Source organism: Maniola hyperantus, chromosome 12, assembly GCF_902806685.2.
Source record: "Maniola hyperantus chromosome 12, iAphHyp1.2, whole genome shotgun sequence".
NCBI classification, from domain to species: Eukaryota; Metazoa; Arthropoda; class Insecta; order Lepidoptera; family Nymphalidae; genus Maniola; species Maniola hyperantus.
This window is the reverse complement of record NC_048547.1, coordinates 5,677,625-5,694,662: the sequence shown is the minus strand read 5'-3', so window position 1 is coordinate 5,694,662 and position 17,038 is coordinate 5,677,625. Positions and strand designations below refer to the sequence as shown.

At 34.3% G+C, this 17,038-nt stretch overlaps 1 protein-coding gene across 2 annotated transcripts in view; it reads right to left on the bottom strand.

The window, feature by feature from the left end:
* LOC117987194 (centrosomal protein of 290 kDa-like) overlaps nucleotides 1-17,038 on the bottom strand; it is a 17,697-nt gene extending 659 nt beyond the window's left edge. Inside the window, exons 1-30 of one of the 2 annotated variants that reach the window (XM_034974152.2) lie at nucleotides 16,859-17,038; nucleotides 16,472-16,544; nucleotides 16,130-16,398; nucleotides 15,852-15,987; nucleotides 15,151-15,287; nucleotides 14,961-15,065; nucleotides 14,595-14,879; nucleotides 14,297-14,484; nucleotides 13,899-14,221; nucleotides 13,218-13,392; nucleotides 12,311-13,140; nucleotides 12,070-12,232; nucleotides 11,852-11,990; nucleotides 11,609-11,718; nucleotides 11,354-11,530; nucleotides 10,985-11,246; nucleotides 10,678-10,906; nucleotides 9,704-10,358; nucleotides 9,435-9,569; nucleotides 9,226-9,331; nucleotides 8,972-9,145; nucleotides 8,624-8,826; nucleotides 7,823-7,972; nucleotides 5,403-5,537; nucleotides 4,974-5,128; nucleotides 3,782-3,945; nucleotides 2,508-2,668; nucleotides 1,937-2,064; nucleotides 1,207-1,304; nucleotides 483-620 (exon numbers count right to left, since the gene is read on the bottom strand). In XM_034974152.2, the coding sequence (XP_034830043.1) occupies nucleotides 483-620; nucleotides 1,207-1,304; nucleotides 1,937-2,064; nucleotides 2,508-2,668; nucleotides 3,782-3,945; nucleotides 4,974-5,128; nucleotides 5,403-5,537; nucleotides 7,823-7,972; nucleotides 8,624-8,826; nucleotides 8,972-9,145; nucleotides 9,226-9,331; nucleotides 9,435-9,569; nucleotides 9,704-10,358; nucleotides 10,678-10,906; nucleotides 10,985-11,246; nucleotides 11,354-11,530; nucleotides 11,609-11,718; nucleotides 11,852-11,990; nucleotides 12,070-12,232; nucleotides 12,311-13,140; nucleotides 13,218-13,392; nucleotides 13,899-14,221; nucleotides 14,297-14,484; nucleotides 14,595-14,879; nucleotides 14,961-15,065; nucleotides 15,151-15,287; nucleotides 15,852-15,987; nucleotides 16,130-16,398; nucleotides 16,472-16,544; nucleotides 16,859-17,038 (6,183 nt within the window). Of the gene's footprint in view, nucleotides 1-482; nucleotides 621-1,206; nucleotides 1,305-1,936; nucleotides 2,065-2,507; nucleotides 2,669-3,781; nucleotides 3,946-4,973; nucleotides 5,129-5,402; nucleotides 5,538-7,822; nucleotides 7,973-8,623; nucleotides 8,827-8,971; nucleotides 9,146-9,225; nucleotides 9,332-9,434; nucleotides 9,570-9,703; nucleotides 10,359-10,677; nucleotides 10,907-10,984; nucleotides 11,247-11,353; nucleotides 11,531-11,608; nucleotides 11,719-11,851; nucleotides 11,991-12,069; nucleotides 12,233-12,310; nucleotides 13,141-13,217; nucleotides 13,393-13,898; nucleotides 14,222-14,296; nucleotides 14,485-14,594; nucleotides 14,880-14,960; nucleotides 15,066-15,150; nucleotides 15,288-15,549; nucleotides 15,665-15,851; nucleotides 15,988-16,129; nucleotides 16,399-16,471; nucleotides 16,545-16,858 lie in introns of those variants that run through there. The other variant, XM_069502078.1, reaches the window with a different exon arrangement.

Here is a 17,038-nt window from a genome sequence, read left to right as displayed (position 1 = left end):
CGAACGTATTGGCAAGGAACGAACGAACACAAACCCTAATTTTTATAAAATGTATGGATTTAATCCATACTAATATTATAAATGCGAAAGTGTGTCTGTCTGTCTGTCTATCTCTCTGGTCGATTTTCACGGTCCAACAGATTAACTGATTTTGATGAACTTTGTTACCTTGCGTCCCGGGGCATCTTCGGGGCGTTCCATAGGCAACTTTTTATCCCGGATGAAAGAGTTCCCACGGGATTTTTGAAAAACCTAAATCCACGCGGACGAAGTCGCGGGCATCCTCTAGCATAGTATATTTTGTAGAAAACTATGCTGTCAAATTCTTTAATATTTTCATTCAAAATCTGGTATCAAAAGGTTCAACTGAATACGATGATCGCGGTTGTAAGTAGGTACCTGTTTACCTACTCGGGCAGCTAGAAAAACTTTTCAGAAACTTGCCAACATTATATTGTATTTACAATATCAAATTAACGAACCTCCCTTAGTAAGTCATCTTCTCTTTCGGCAGCAATCTTAAGCATCTCTTTGGAAGTCTCCAAAAGATTATCTTTCTCTACAATGCTCTTTTTGAGGTTCGATATCTCAATGCGGTATGATTCCACTTGACTGCGAATCTACAAAAAGAGGAGAGAAATTATACTTGAAAATAAATTTAAAACGAATTTTTCACGTAAGACTTTCCTAGTGCAAGCTCTTAGGTCAAGGCTCTAGCCTCAACCAATAGGTGACTTATGGTGTAGATGGGCGATGGCTTAGCTAAAGAGTTAAAATTGACGTTATGTATGGGAAAGGCAACCTTTCAGGTGCAACTATGTTTACTATGTACTTATAAGAGGCCTGAGGCCATAAGTGGAATTCTATTGATGTCGGAACCATCCCTTGTCTTGTGTGGGACAAGTCAACTTGTCATCGTTAAAAATAATCAAAATCGATAAAATCAAGGTGTTAAACTAGTCATAGTTTTTATTGAATTTCTAGTGTCTGTTTCATTCTGTCAGGCTGCTAGTTTGACTGATGGAACAATCTTGAAAAAGGGCCCGATCTGTTCAGTTGCTTGGTCTAAAAGATTAGAAGCGGTATGTTCTACTATTGTAAGTCAATTCCGATATAGCCCGAACAGTCTAAAAGTTCGGATTTTTTTTTCACGGATTGTTTGACAGTTGCAGTAACAGTCTAACAGAACGGAACATACGAAAATACCTTCTCCGAGCTGCTGCGTCCACTATTGGGACGAGAGTCAACACGCCTGTGGGCACCCACTGATGACTTTTGGTCTGCTTGTAGTTTGCTGACAAGTCCTGAAAGCAACAAGTTATACGGTAAGTACTCGAATAATATTGCCTACGTCCTTCGTATCCTCCTAGTAATATTATTTATAAATTCTGGATTCAGGCGGCGCAAGACCGTGGCGTGTGGAAGTCTTTACATGAGACCTATGTCCAGCTGTGGACGTCTGTCGGCTGACTATGACGAATATAATGGATATTATGAATGTGAAAATGTGTGTACTAATCTATTCGTTGGATTGTCTTTCAATCACGCCGTAACGGAGCAACGAATCGACGTTATTCTTTGCATAGATAATACTTTATTAAATAACACCTGAAAAAAATTAAAGAGTTCCCACCGGATTAAACAAAACTAAACTAAACTAAATCCACGTATTAGACAAAGCCCATTCAGCTGGTATCATTTAGTAAACAATAGATTTTAAAATAACTGTATTTTTAGGTAGAGAACTTCACAACTAGAGACTAAATTTTAGCGCGAGAAAATATTTCAGCCCACGGGAAAATTCAATGCTAAAGTAGTAGCGGACAACATAAGTATACTTACTTAGTTAAAAGTTTTCTTGCTCTTAAAGTATATACGTAACAGCGAGAAAACTGATAAGGAAATGGAAATAGTAAAAAACAAAACATTAACAAACCTCTGAGAGTCAACACGGTCTGTTCCAAATCGCTGACGCGTTGGTGATGGGCGGAGGTAGGTACGTTCTCTAGAGAGGTCACACGCAGCGTCAACTGCATATTTTCTTCTTTCAACATGTCGCAATAACTGTTTAGCAATAAGTATTTTATAGAATAACTTAGAAACTATCTAAAAGCTTAAACATGCACAACGACAGTTAATTAAGTTATGTGAAATCTGGTGGGACCACTGGAGTTTAGATAATAGAGGACATCATTATCCTCATCAACAACCCATCGCCAGCCCACTACTGAGAACGGAACGTTTTGGACATAGTCCACCAAGCTAAGTGGTTAAGACGGCCGGCCTCCTACACGGAGGGTCTGGGGTTGTAAAGTTCTTCTCAAAGGTGTGTGAAGTCTGTCAATCCGCACTTGGCAATTAATAGATCATGGCCGCAACCCCTTCTTATTCTGAGAGGAGATCCATGATCAGTAGTGAACCGGCGATGGATTGTTGATGATGATGATAATGTGTTTTCTAAAGTTATTTGTTGATGAATAAGACTTTAGTCAGGTACAAGTTCTTACTTCTTCCAATAATCGAGTTCTGGTTTTGCGTCATCTGTGGACTTCAATGGTGATCTAATTTGAGCTTCGAGTAGAGTGGATTCCAGTTTTAGCACTTGGCCCTTTAGTGATGTTATCTCTGCTAAGCACCTCTCATACTCTGATACTAGAGTTTCGTTTCCCTTGAATGAAGTTAAGAGATGAATACCAAGTTATTATTTCTTGTTTGACTTCTTAAATTTCAAAGAATTATAATTTGGCGGATAAAGTGTTTGTTGTTAACAATTACTAATCTAAGTATAATAATTTTAATGATAGCATGTTGACATACTTTTTTCCACTTTTGATGTCTGTTTCATAATATTTTATTAATTTTAATAATTGACATTTTGTAATCGCAATATTTTATTTTGTTTCGTACTCAATATTCTCCTTTAAAATACTAATTATTGATGACTTATTTAAATTATGACATTTATTGTACTTAATAACATTGCACACCATACTTGGTAATACACTGTTTCCAAAAAAATATTGTAACACCACTTCACGTGTATTTTTTGCAATAAAAAATTATGAATATAGTAATAGTAATAGTAGGTATTGTCGTCGATTACAGTTTGAAATTGCTTATTAACAGTGGATACATTACTGTCCAGGCCAGAAAAATAGCAAGTCACGGCAAGCAATATTGGAAGGGCGACGCGAAACCAAGGACTTCCGAAGTGATTTTCTTCCTTCTTAATAACTAAACGAGGCTGTTAATTACTATTTCGGCTAAAAGTGCTTTTCTCTCCTTTGCGGCGAAACAATAAACAAATGAATTTAGAAAAAGTACTGCAGTGAATAAAAATAAAACACTCACACTAACATAATTATGTTAGTGTGAATTTAAAGAACCTCGTTAACAGTATGAAACTGTCTCGCAATTTCTATTATTCTCATGTTGAAAATTGCTGACTTCTAATTTGAAAAAAGCCAATTGACGTGTTGTGTAATTTTTAAAGTTTTTATTTAATAACTACCTGATGCCCGCGACTTCGTACGCGTGGAATTAGATTTTTTAAAAATCCCGTGGGAACTCTTTGATTTTCCGGGATAAAAATAACCTGTCACTCTCCAGGTCTTTCACTATATCCACACAAAAACACGATGATCCGTAGCTCCGTTGCGACGTAATTGAAAGACAAACCAACAAACAAGCACAATTTCGCATTTATATAAGGGTACGGATGAAGCAATTTCCAAGCAAGTGGGAGCAAAGGTTTTTAAATGAAAAAACTAATAAGTATCACCATCTCTGCAAGTTCCAGTGCAGCAATTCGACGTTGCTGAGATTCAACTCTGTCGAGAAGTGCACGTGTCGATACGGGAGGAGGTGTATAGCAGTCTTCATTTCTAACCAGCGCTTTCTCGGACTCTTCTGCATCTTGCTTCTCAATTGTCAGCGACTTTTCATCTAGAGAGTCAATAAATCAATGCTTATCTGATTCTTACGTTTGAATTTCTTAAGGTCCTTTCATACGTGCCACAACTACAACCACAATGTAGCTGACAGCGATAAAATTAATACAGCCAGGTACAAACGCGTAGGTACCTACTTCTTTCACACTTGGTACTACTGTTATGGCGTTTTATGTCTACTGTTATAACTAGGTTTTCAAAAAGCGGCGATAGCCTAACGAACGGTTATGACATCGGCATTCGGGGGGTCCGGGGTTCGGCCCCGTGCACGTACCTATAACTTTTTGGAGTCATGGGCCTTTTAAGTTAAAAAACCGGCCAAGTGCGAGTCAGGCTCGCGCAATGAGGGTTCCGTACTATAGTCGTATTTTTTCGACATTTTGCACGATAATTCAAAAACTATGATGCATAAAAATAAATAAAAATCTGTTTTAGAATGTACAGGTGAAGACCTTTCATATGATACCCCACTTGATATACTCACTCACTTCGAAAGTTGAAAATACTAATTATTATTAGTTCATGACCACAATTTAATTTTTTTTGTGTGATCTAACCCTTAATTCACGGTTTTCAGATTTTCCCCCAAATGTCAGCTATAAGATCTACCTACCTGCCAAATTTCATGATTCTAGGTCAACGGGAAGTACCCTGTAGGTTTCTTGACAGACAGACAGACAAACAGACAGACAGACAGACAGACAGACAGGCAGACAACAAAGTGATCCTATAAGGGTTCCGTTTTTCCTTTTGAGGTACGGAACCCTAAAAATATATCACTCGCTTTGACGGCGAAATAAAATATCGTGAGTAAACCTGCATTTTGACACATGGGTTCTCCATATTGTTCTCAAAGGTGTGCGAAATCTACCGATCTGCACTTGGCCAGCTTGGTTGACTATGGTCTAAGGCCTTCTCATTCTGAGAGGAGCCCGTGCTCAGCAACGGATCAAGCTATGGATATGGAGCAAGATATAGATGGAGCAATGGGCTAGCAATAGACCATGTTAAAAATGTACTCACGTTTCATATCACTTAATCTGGCGAGAAGAGCGCGTTTTTCTTTTTCTAGTCTCGCGATCGCCGACTTTGCTAAATTCAAGCTCATTTCTATTTTCTTAATTTCTTGACATTTTTCTTCGAATTTTGCTTGCCAACGTTCCGCTGTTTGTTGGGCTCTAATCAAAGTAGTGACATTAAAAATTGAGTAAGTATGAATAGAATACTTACCTAAGTATATTTTTATACAAATAAACTAATTATTCAAAAATAAATGTTTTTTATCTTTTACATAATCTTCGATTGTACAGTAGGTATGCTTTTTAAATAATTTTATTTAAACTTGTGTAAAAGCAAGTCTAGAATAATTGACTGTGGAATTTTATTATAAAATATTACGAGTGATAAAGCTTTTTGACACTAAAGTTTCATATTACTACGGTTACTCTTTACCTTTTCCATTTATCCCAGAGGGCTACGGATGAATGAGCATCACGTCGAGCGCTCGTCAGCTGGGCTTGTAAAGACTGTATCTTATTTTGAAGTGCCGCAGACTCCGCCGAGGGGACTTTGTTACCCGTGGTAGTGCTGATGCAAGTATTATTTCATTTTAAAATACTGGAGACCCGTATTATAAGGACCCAAGGAGACCAGTGCTCTGTAGTAAGCCGGTTATGGGCTGATCATGGTGATGATGAAATTATGACTTGAGATTAAGGCGGAAACAAACTGGGTATATGGGACGTGCCCGTAAGCCGCAACAGATAGGTGTGCACAGTCGTTTGTGACGCGGTTTGCGAGATATCCATCGGACGACCGAACGCTCAAAGCTACGACCGTGAATTGCGTCCGATAGTTTGCAAAGTTAAGTGCACATTTTAGTATCCAGATACCCATAAGTAGCGGCGGTCAGCGTCCGTCACGCGCGTCCGATAATTTGTTTCAACCTCAATGATTTCAAATATCTAATTGGTGATATGGAGGAAGGTGTTAAGGCGCAAGTGTCTACTGCCTAGTAACTAGACTAAACTAGAGTCTAGTCTACTAGTCTAGACTGGACTAGATTCTAGTCTATGCAAGTGCGAGATTGCTTCGTTACGACGAGGTTGACCTTTAGTTTTCCAGACAGATAAGAGTAACATCCCCTTCACTGTCGTCTTGCACTATTTTTTTAAAATGCAACTAAAAGCAATAGTCAGAAAAGCAGGTTAAATTTAACTAATTTTATAAGTTACTAAAATGTTCCCTCATATAAAGCTTGCACGTGGATATAGATCGCAACGCGTAGAGGCTTATTGAGAGATTTAATCTTTATAATAACCTAACTGCAATATTAACTTGATTAGGGCACAATTGTTATTGTAACCACTTAATCAAAATATCGACCTAAACACTAAAGTATTTAATAGTCGTTGAGTCTCGAGTCGGAACGAGACTGGCTTAAAAACCTTCAAACACTGGTATTTATACAAATCGATTCAAGATGGCTTCCCCGCCACAGATCGCGTGACATCGGATGAGTCAAATATTGTCTAATTCATTAAACTAACTTCAATAAGCTAACAGTCGGCCTTTCCTGATCGTCTTCACGTCTCGTGAAATAACCGACTACCCGTTGCGTGACCCCTTCATGTTCACAACAACTAAACTGTTTGTTGCGTGACCCCGTAATGTTCACAACAACTAAAACAGAAGGTATTCGCCCATTAGCAATTAAAACATGTAAACATTCCTTGAACTGCCCACTGTCAGTCTTAATCACACAACAATCAATTTAAACATTTGCCTCTTATTCGATGTACACAAAATCTGCATCATCTACTGTACAAAATTACTTGATTCTAAAGCGATTCTACCACTGGTTCGGATTGCCACGACCTAGCGAGAAGAACCAGCAAGAAACTCGGTGGCGTCTAACTGTTCAAATTTAACAAAAAAATTGCGGGTACTTTATAAAGAAATATCTGCGGGTATATTTTTAATTTTACTTTAAATTACTCACGTTTTCAAAAATACAACTGTTTAGATGGCAAAGCAAAATTAAGGCAACGTAAGTTAGATCCCACTTCTGAACTAAAAGCAAAAGTCAGAAAAGCAGGTTAAATTTAAGGTTCGTACGCACCTGAGCGGCGCGGCGCGGCGCTTCAGCGAGCTGCACGTCGCGGCACAGAGCTTCAAAATATCATTTCTATCATTTTGTATGGCGCATATCGCACTAGAGCGGCGCTGCACAGCGCTTCACCGCGCGTTGCCGCGCGGCACGGCTGGAGAGAATATTTTGAAGCGCAGCGAAGCGACGCGCAGTGCAGTGACGCTAGTGCGACATACCCAGCGGCGCGGCGCGGCGCTTCGCGCTCGTACGCGAACGGGTATAAAAGTGACGCGCAAGTGACGCGAGGTGCCGCGTACTGAAGTTGTTGTGCGGTAGGCACCGTCGAGCGGCCTGAGGTGACGCGTTCTGCAGTCGGACTGAAGCGCCGCGCCGCGCCGCTCAGGTGCGTACGAACCTTTAACTAATTTTATAAGTTACTAAAATGTTCCCTCATATAAAGCTTGCACGTGGATATAGATCGCAACGCGTAGAGGCTTATTGAGAGATTTAATCTTTATAATAACCTAACTGCAATATTAACTTGATTAGGGCACAATTGTTATTGTAACCACTTAATCAAAATATCGACCTAAACACAAAAGTATTTAATAGTCGTTGAGTCTCGAGTCGGAACGAGACTGGCTTAAAAACCTTCAAACACTGGTATTTATACAAATCGATTCAAGATGGCTTCCCCGCCACAGATCGCGTGACATCGGATGAGTCAAATATTGTCTAATTCATTAAACTAACTTCAATAAGCTAACACAACTGTACTTACATACGAAAGATCTGATTTTTGAGATTCTGTGCATCCAAGCGTGACCTGCGCTCCCTCGCAGCGAGAGCTTTTATTTGTCTCCTCAATATAGCATTCTGTTTTCCCACCAACTGCTTTTCTCTTCGTAAACGCTCTATCAACGGTTCCTGCCTAAGACATATTTAAGTAAGATTAATTCTTCATTTCAATTCAGTCTTCAATGCCCACTCTGGCACACTCTGTGTGATTGTGAGCTAAGGCAATAATTATAAGGTCAATTTAGTAATTATAATGGCTTGGTATTCTGCATTGATCAATTTATTTTATTTATTATCCTATTTCGTCTTCAGGATACACTCTGTGCACTGAATTTCACTATGATTGATTCTGCGGTTGAGGCGTAAAGTCATAAGCACACTTTTGCATTTGACAGGTTGGCGAACAAAACGGTGCATAGTTATTGAATGAAATATTTTTTTTGCAGGAGGCGTAAAAACTGAATGAAAGCTGTTGAAACTTTACCATGCCGCTTTGATCTAAATCACAACTTTTGACTCACTTTTAGGTCGTTTTTCTGGCACGAGTTTTAAGTTTGTATAGACCTACAGTCTAGTCAGTCAGTTTGTATAGAACTGATGAACTTTGGACTCAATTTCAGTTACGTTTTAGGCCGTTTTGCTTGAAAATGACAGAGGTATCTATCTATCATTGGGCCAAAAACATTCAGAATAAAGATTTTTTTAAAATTAGAAGTGTAACTATACCGTTTTCTCCTCATTTACAATCAAGTAGGCATAGTATTTTTTATTTTACTATACTTACCATATAGCTGTAGAACTACTCGGTACCCTCACAAAATCGTCTTGAACTTCGTTCAAGTCGCCAGAGGATTCAAATTTAAGTTCCAGCCTGTCTGATCCTTGTTGCGATGCCGCGTCGCTCACTTCGTCAACTTCGACAATGGCGGATAAATCGAAACTAGGATCATTTATTGTAAGCATTGTCTGCATGCTGAGTACTTGTGTCTAAAAGTTATGTAATAAAATTTTATTTACTTTATTGTTGCCAATAAATACGAGAAAATATGATATCTCATGATAGAGTCCTTATACTTAAAATGTTAGCACTTTATTTTTAAGCTACTCGCCAGACTCTGAATTGAAATTTTACCTTCAAATTATTTATAACAGAGCGTAGATGTTCAATGTGTGCGTCCTTTTCTGCTAACTGCTTTACATGGAAAGATTTTTGCTCCGTCAATCGTGTCCGTAGCTCCATATGCTCACGTTGTGTCTCATTTAGTTGCGACAACCAGTGCTGGTTCTCAGCTTTGTATGATTCCATCTGCAGTAACGTTGGTAACGTTAGTAATACTGAAGTGCTATTTTTTTAATAAAAAAATTGCAATTTTCCAATATACTCACTTCATGGTTGTGTCTCTCTTTCAATTGGGCACTAAGCAGTTCCATTTTTGATAATCTGTCCATTGCTAAGTCTTTCCAACGCTCTAACTCGCTTTGTTGATTTTTTCTAAAATCAATTATGTTCACACGTACTCAAATAATAATTAGAATATGATGTCATAGTATTTAGAATAAAATTTAGTATTAAAGAAACAGCAAAAATAACTTACAAATCCGTTTTGTATCCTTCTAAATCACTTTGGAGCTTAAAACATTTATCTTCCAAATCACTATTTTTTAATGTGTATTTACTAGTGGTTTCTTTGCCAACATCATCGTTGGCGGAGATTGCTTTAGACTGTTTTCTGTAATAAATATATGATTAATTATAAGATACTTTAGTATCACGAAAGATAAGGTCTTTATTATTATCAGAGGAGGCGTTACTAGAATGATTGATGGTGTTTTAAGAAATGAGTTATGGTAGTTTAGTACTTACTCATCAACTACAGTCTGTAACTCTAGTAATTTTGATTGTAAATTTTTGATCGATTTTAAATATTCCTGCCTTTCCTTGCTTAAAAGTTCTTTGTATTCCACTATAACATCATTTTTATCATTTTCTATTTTTTTAAGATTCGCTAATAAGACTTGATTCTCAGCGTTTACTGTGTCATTGGTGTTTGTTTGTGCTGATTCTTTCATTTTAAAATAATTTATTTCTTTTTTGGCAGAATTAATAATTACTTCTAAATTTTCAATTGTTTTTTCTTTTTCGCTGATAGTATTAAATAGACTTTGTAATTTATTGTTTAATTCATTGTTTTTTGTATTCAAAAGGAGTAGGTCTTGCGCTTGTTGGTGACACCTTATATTAATTTCCCCTAAAAGTTTTTCTTTTTGTCGGTTATCACACAAAAGTTTGTTTATATGGGAATTAAGCTCAACAGCTTTTTTATCATCTTCAGTTTGGACTAACTTTACATCTGTTGTCCTTGAGTTCAAATCAGTTTGAGTTTGATGATGTTCTACCTGTTTAGACTTTGAAACAGTCTTATTTGGAATGTTGGCATCAGATATCCCATATTTTGTTTTTCCATCTTTTAAATCAATATATTGTGGTTTGTCATGTGGTACCGTGTATGTTAGACTTCCTTAAATATTGCGTAATATTTAGTTTAGCTATTATACATACATATTTTTCTGGTGGGAGGCTTCTGCCGTGGCTAGTTACCACCCTACCGGCGAAGCCGTGCCACCAAGCGATTTAGCGTTCCGGTACGATGCCGTGTAGAAACCAAAGGGGTATGGGTTTAATAAAAACTGCCATACCCCTTCCAGGTTAGCCCGCTATCATCTTAGACTGCATCATCACTTACCATCAGGTGAGATTGCAGTCAAGGGCTAACTTGTATCTGAATTAAATTAAATATAAACTTAAATTGTTAATATCTATAAAATTTCGTTGTTTACCTTTGCTAATTGTCTCGTCACTATTTTGAATATCTTGGACTTCAATTTCTCTAGTTTCTATGTAATTCATTGGATTTTCAAATTTAGCATTTATAGTTTTGAACCCTTGACTTACTAATACCAACGTTCTTTCTAGTAAATCACAACGCTCTAACAGATTTTTGTGTGATTGTTCCAATAATAATATTTTTTTATTGTAATTTTCAATCTCTAGTTTCTGAGTCTTTTCCTGAACATTTATCGAATATATATTAATTATTATTAGCATTATTAACTTAAAAATAAATAAATTTGTGTAAGTACTGACCATGATTACGTTTTCCAGTTTATGTGAACAACTGTATTCATCTTCAAAGCATTTTGTCTTTGATAAATCTAATATTTGACTATAAATACTGTGTTTTGTCATCAGATTTAACCGTAAATCTTCTATGTCGTTAAGTTTTTTCTCAATTTCTTGGGATTTACCTTGAACTTCTTTGAGTCTATTGAAAAAAGATTCTGCAGAGATCAGAGGTAAGCCGCCAACATATTGGTTCCGTAAAATTTCGACTATGTTATTCATAGTTCTGAAAACAAAATATATAATTCAAATTATGTTAAAAACAATTTAAGTAGGTAACGTTATTGATGCATTACAATAATATTATATTACTTGGATATAATATGATTTTACCTAAACTGTTTATTGCACCTCGTAGAGAAAATATCAAAGACTTTTTGGTGTGTATTTAATGTTTCTTCCGACTCAGCTCTTAACTGTTTTTCTCTATGTAAGTCTATTTTCAGTGATTCAATTTTTTCATAGCTTTCAGACGTCTGTACTTGTGCTAATAATACTTCACCACTAAGTCTATAAAAAATAAATAGGGAAATTCATTATTTATAAAGTTAATTATAGTTCAATTTCAAAAACCATAATTCAAATAACCTGGCAATTATTGCTTTGTTGTCTCCCATTGACTGAAGATCAAGAATTTGATGTCTTAACATATTTATTTCTATGTCATTGTTTAATTTTTCTTGTTCATATGCCTTTAACTGAAATGTTATAAATACGAGTATAAAGCTATAAGTTTGAAAAAAATCGTATCAAATTAATAGTATAGTATTATATTATATTATATAATTATATTATATACTTGGGTATATAATATAATTTTGACATACATACTTGTAATAGCAAAATATCATGTTTATTTTGGATATCTTTCTGTTGATCTTTAAGGAATTTATTTTCTTCTTTCAATAATTTCATTTGGTCCTCTATTATATGCATTTCTTCGATTGTTTCTATATGCATAGTCTTATCTCTGGAAATTTATAACATAATATTAGTATTTTTAAAGTTAATCACATTAAGTAATGGATGTAATTTAGGACTAAAAGTACATTAGTAGTGATTGCGAAGTTTGTAAATCCAATACTTTCTTCTCTAACGTATCTATCTCAAAGTTTTTTTTATTTAATTCCAAACTTATTTGTTCGAGCTGTTTCTGTGTTACTAATTTTTCTACATCTGATATTTTATTGGTTTTTTGATCCTTATTAGTTGCTGAAAATTGAAAATAATACATAAGACAAAAGTTCATCCAACCCAAGTATTATACAAAAACAGAATTTTTTCACTTACTGGTTTCTTTATGAAACCGATTAATAATTTCGAGTTTATCCTCATCCAATCGCTTTATTATATCTAGCGTTTGAATATGCTTCTTATTGTTGATTTCGACTATGTTTCGATATTTAATTATGTATTGATTCAACACCTCATTTTGTTTAAGAAATACCTCAACTGGTATTGAATTTCGCAACTTATCACTCAGGTTTAGAACAGATATAATTAAACATTGAACTTTTTTTTCGTATTCAAATGATTCAGCCATTCTTTCCTTCTTACTTTCTAAATATTCATTTTTAATATTTTCACTCAAAGTTCGTATTTGTTTGTATGAATTTTCAAGAAAATTATACTTTCTATCCATAAAAATTGATTTAGAGGAAGTGAATAATCCAGCTGATCGACTGCTAGTATCATCTTCATTTTCATCTATTTGACATTTCAAATTTTCAATCTCAGCTTTATATTGTTCTTCTTTAACCACCCATCCATTTAAATTATCTTCAGCAGTTATAGTTAACGAAGTGAATTTATCAAAAATAACTGTAAATTTGTTTTGAAAATATTTTAAAGCATGTACGAACTGGTTTTTGTATAGTATATTTCCCTTAGTAAGGATATCTTGTAACTGGTTATCATCATTAAAATCAAGATTTCCATATGCGTTATTAGATATCCAAGATCCGAATTCTCCTTCACTTATATCTGCTGCGTTTGATATTTTATCGTTTGTTTCAGATTTTAAATTCGACTTTTCTTTTATATCAAGTATTACTTTCTCTAATCCAGATGATTTTTGTTCTTCTTCAGCGAGTTTTTTCATTATATGAAATGTCTCTTTCCTGTGTAAAGGTAAAATTAAAAATTTATTTATTTTTAATTTGGTATTTAAATTTTTCTAAAATATTTTAAAGGTTACCTTGATTCGTGTAGGGCATCCATTAAAGCATCTTTTCCACCTACTGCTGCTTTTAATTCCATAACGGTTTTCATGTGTGGTGAAAACCAACCAGCCAATTTTCGTGCTTCCATTGAATTTAAAATAGCTTCTAAACTGGGACATTCTATCGAAAGTACTCCAGAAGTTGTCTTGCCTGATAATCATAAGAAATAGAAAATAAATTACAAAGTGTTTAAGAGAAGTTACCGCGGTATGCAATTCGCAGCACTTTCTTTAAAAATAGTTTGTCAGGTTGTTAAAATAAAAATGTGTGGTTTCAAAGTTTCACTGTGCACTGGCTCAAAGATGTGTAGGTACTTATGTAAATTGTATGTAATATGTACTTTAAAATTACACATTTTACAGAAATCTGGAAAACCGCAGACACGGATATTTGTTTCTAGAATGAGTTTTTGAGTTTAATTGGTTAATATTCAAATGAGAATTAAACTATGTTTTGGAAAGTGCTAGGAATCTCGCTTCTTCTTCTTCTTCTTACCTTATCCCACACTACATGGCGTTGGCACAACAAGTCTTCTTCCATCCACTTCTGTCATCCGTCAACGTATTATGCACACCTTTTTTTTGAGCTGGGAAGCTCGCTAAGGCTACTTGAAATAAAAATAAAACAAATTCAGAGAGCTATAAAAAATAACTTACTATTATCTTTAATAAATGTTAAAATCTCTGCCAATCCATTTCGAAGACCTTCATTTTCTTCTAATATAGATTCAAGAGTTGATGATGTTGTTTTTTCATAATATACGCCATTTGAGACATTTACATTTGCGGTTTGTACTAGAGACTTCAGTTGTTGAAGTTCTGATTTTTTATCATGATTATCAATTTCTAGAGAAATAAACTTATTTTCGTACTCAAGCAATTTATTCGTAAGTTCCGTGTTTGCCATCTCCAAATCATGATATTTTTTTAAAATGCCATGCGTACTTATTTTTTCATTTACTGGTATACCAAGATTATTTCTGTAATAAGTTAGTTGCAAAATTTATCAATTATAAAATACTAATTTACGAAATTGATAAAAATATTCTCAGTACCTCATGGTTGCATTTTCAAGTTGAAGTTCATTCACAAGGTTGCTTAATGTATTTACGTCCTGCACTAATGATTTAATACCTTCGTCCTTAATTTTAAGATGTCTTTTTTTATTTTTTATGCCTTCTATTAGTGCATTGACTCCTTCATCTGAGCGCAATAGTCTTAACTGTGCCGTTATTTCTGTAAGCTAAAAAAACTTTTCTCAATTCTTTCTTTTTATAAATTCTTGAAATTGTTTGATATTACTTACTTATTTGTATAATATATATTAATTGACGATTGTTATTTATTACTTACCTCTTTTTCTTTTACAGCTACCATTTCTTCTGCACCCTGAAGGGCTAAATTTAAACTTTTGGCTTTTCTTTTAAGTTTCTTTATTAAATTTTTTTCTTTACCATCATCACTTTCATTTTTGTGTTCAGATAAAGAGTTATCAGGTATATCTTCAAGAACTGATTTTAAACACCTATTTTCTTCTTTTAGGGCTTGAATTAAATTCGCGGACTTTACCATTTCTTCTGACGCTTCTATCAATTTTTCTTGTAATTCTTTTACTTTTATTTCTTCCAATTTGATTTTCTAAAAATTAAAACTAATTTTATTATAATACTCTGGGTTGTTTTTTTTGTTTGTTTGCAACATAATTATTTGCATACTTACCTTTGGGGACACATCAACTTTCGGTCTTTGGATCATTTCTTCTTTTAGTTGAGAGTTTTCGGCTGATAGCGCGTCAATTTTACTTTTGTAGGATTTTACTAGTTCCTGTAGTAAAATAATGGTCATGTAAATATATATAAATATAAAATCTATTTAAATATTTTAAATAAAGTAAAATATGACACCTTACTTTAAGATGCTGAAGTTTAGATTTTAAATCTTCCTCGGTTTTTTCATTTATTAAATTATTTTGATTTAGTTCATTTTTGAGAGTTTCTATTTTCACAACTAAGTTCGCTTTTTCTTCTTCCATTCTTGCGAGAAGTTCTAATCAGAAAGAGCATAAAATTTTATTCTTTATAATACAACTATTACGAATATTCTATAAAAACACAACGCACCCAGGCAGAATGGAGTGGAGTCGAGGCGCATGTCTTTCTTTATAACAAATTTAGCTTTATTTACTGGCACAAGAGGGCCAGCACGCGGCATACTCAAGTGCACTACACCGCACCGCACGTCCTCTATTTGGTTTTTAGTATACCAATTTCAACAGATGGCAGGTTTTTATCAAAAATACTTGACTCACCTCCATCTGTGTGCCGTAGACATCTTCTCGAGTACTCCAACAAATAGTGTACGATCTATTTACGGGTGAATATATTTTGAAAAATTGCCTGCATACCGTAGGTACTTAATATACCTTTGTATATTATGAAGTTACATTAAGGTTTTACACTTTTTGAATGCTATGCCTATGGTTTTCTAGATTTAGCAAGAAAAATAATTATATAATATGTACGTATGTAAAAATTTATTTCCCCTCGCTTGCCGACTTGGAGTTCAATTATTCAAAGTGCGTTATTATTTTAAAACAATTAAAATATCAACCTTTTAATTTTGTGTGTTCGGTGTTAAAGGTAAATAACTGTTCAGTTAAATTTTCAATGAGAAGTGTAGCTTCTCTTAACTTATTTTTAAATATTGTTAACTTTTCTTTTATTGTAGTGTTTTCTTCCTCCAATATCTGTAAAGCGAATAAAATTCTATATCATCACAAATTTTCTTTTTCTTCTTTTCTTATTAGGTGGCCACAGGAAAAGAAGAAAAAAATTCTATATGGTCCACCTATTTAACACATTATTAAACTTATATTATTTCCGACTTACTTTAACGTCCCCAAGTAATTTTCTTATATGTCTGTTTCTTTTAGATACTTCATTTTCCAACTGTGCAATTGCGTTTAGTTCAGATAGCGTTCCCCGACTAGATTCACTTTCTTGGTCTTTGTTTTTGTCTCCATCATATTGAGTTTTACGTTGTTCTAATTCGGCAATATCTGCATATAGCTGTTCTAAAATATCTTTATTTGCTTTTATTACTTCTTCTTGATGCGTAATTGTGTCAAATACACTATCGGCACTAACAGCAGGAGAGTCTAAAAAAGTTATTTTTAAGCATAAATTATAGCTCGCATATCTACTTTAATATTGTTAAAAGTTGTGCGTTACCTGTAATCGTACTTTTTTCTTTAGTTTTATTCTTTCTTTTTGATTTTTCTAACTTACCCAAAACTCCGTTAATCTAAAACAGTTATAAGTCAATGTTAAATTACTTAGAAATAGCATAGGCATAGTTTCCTCAAAAAATTACTCGAATAAAGCTGACTTAAATTTATTTACGTCATATTTATATATTTTTATACTTAGTGACTAGCAGAAATATGACGTCATTTTATATTGCATATTATTACATCGATGGCATATTATAATATTACACTAACGTTTAGACAATTATGCTGTCTATTTTCCACTGCCAAACAAAGTGAACGATGACAGTTCTAAAGATCAAAACTTTATTTTCATTACTCTAGTGACTAATCTATAAATATTACTTACTTGTTCAGTTTTATATTTTATTATATCTTGAGCGAGTCTAAATAAAGTCTTTAGGTCACTAAAGTTGAGTTCGATGTCATCAGTTTCCATCCATGACAAGCTTTCACAAAGTTTTTCTTTTTCAGCCTGCTTTAACTCCCTTTGTGAAAATTTTAATATTTCTCTCCAGTCAGTCTCCAT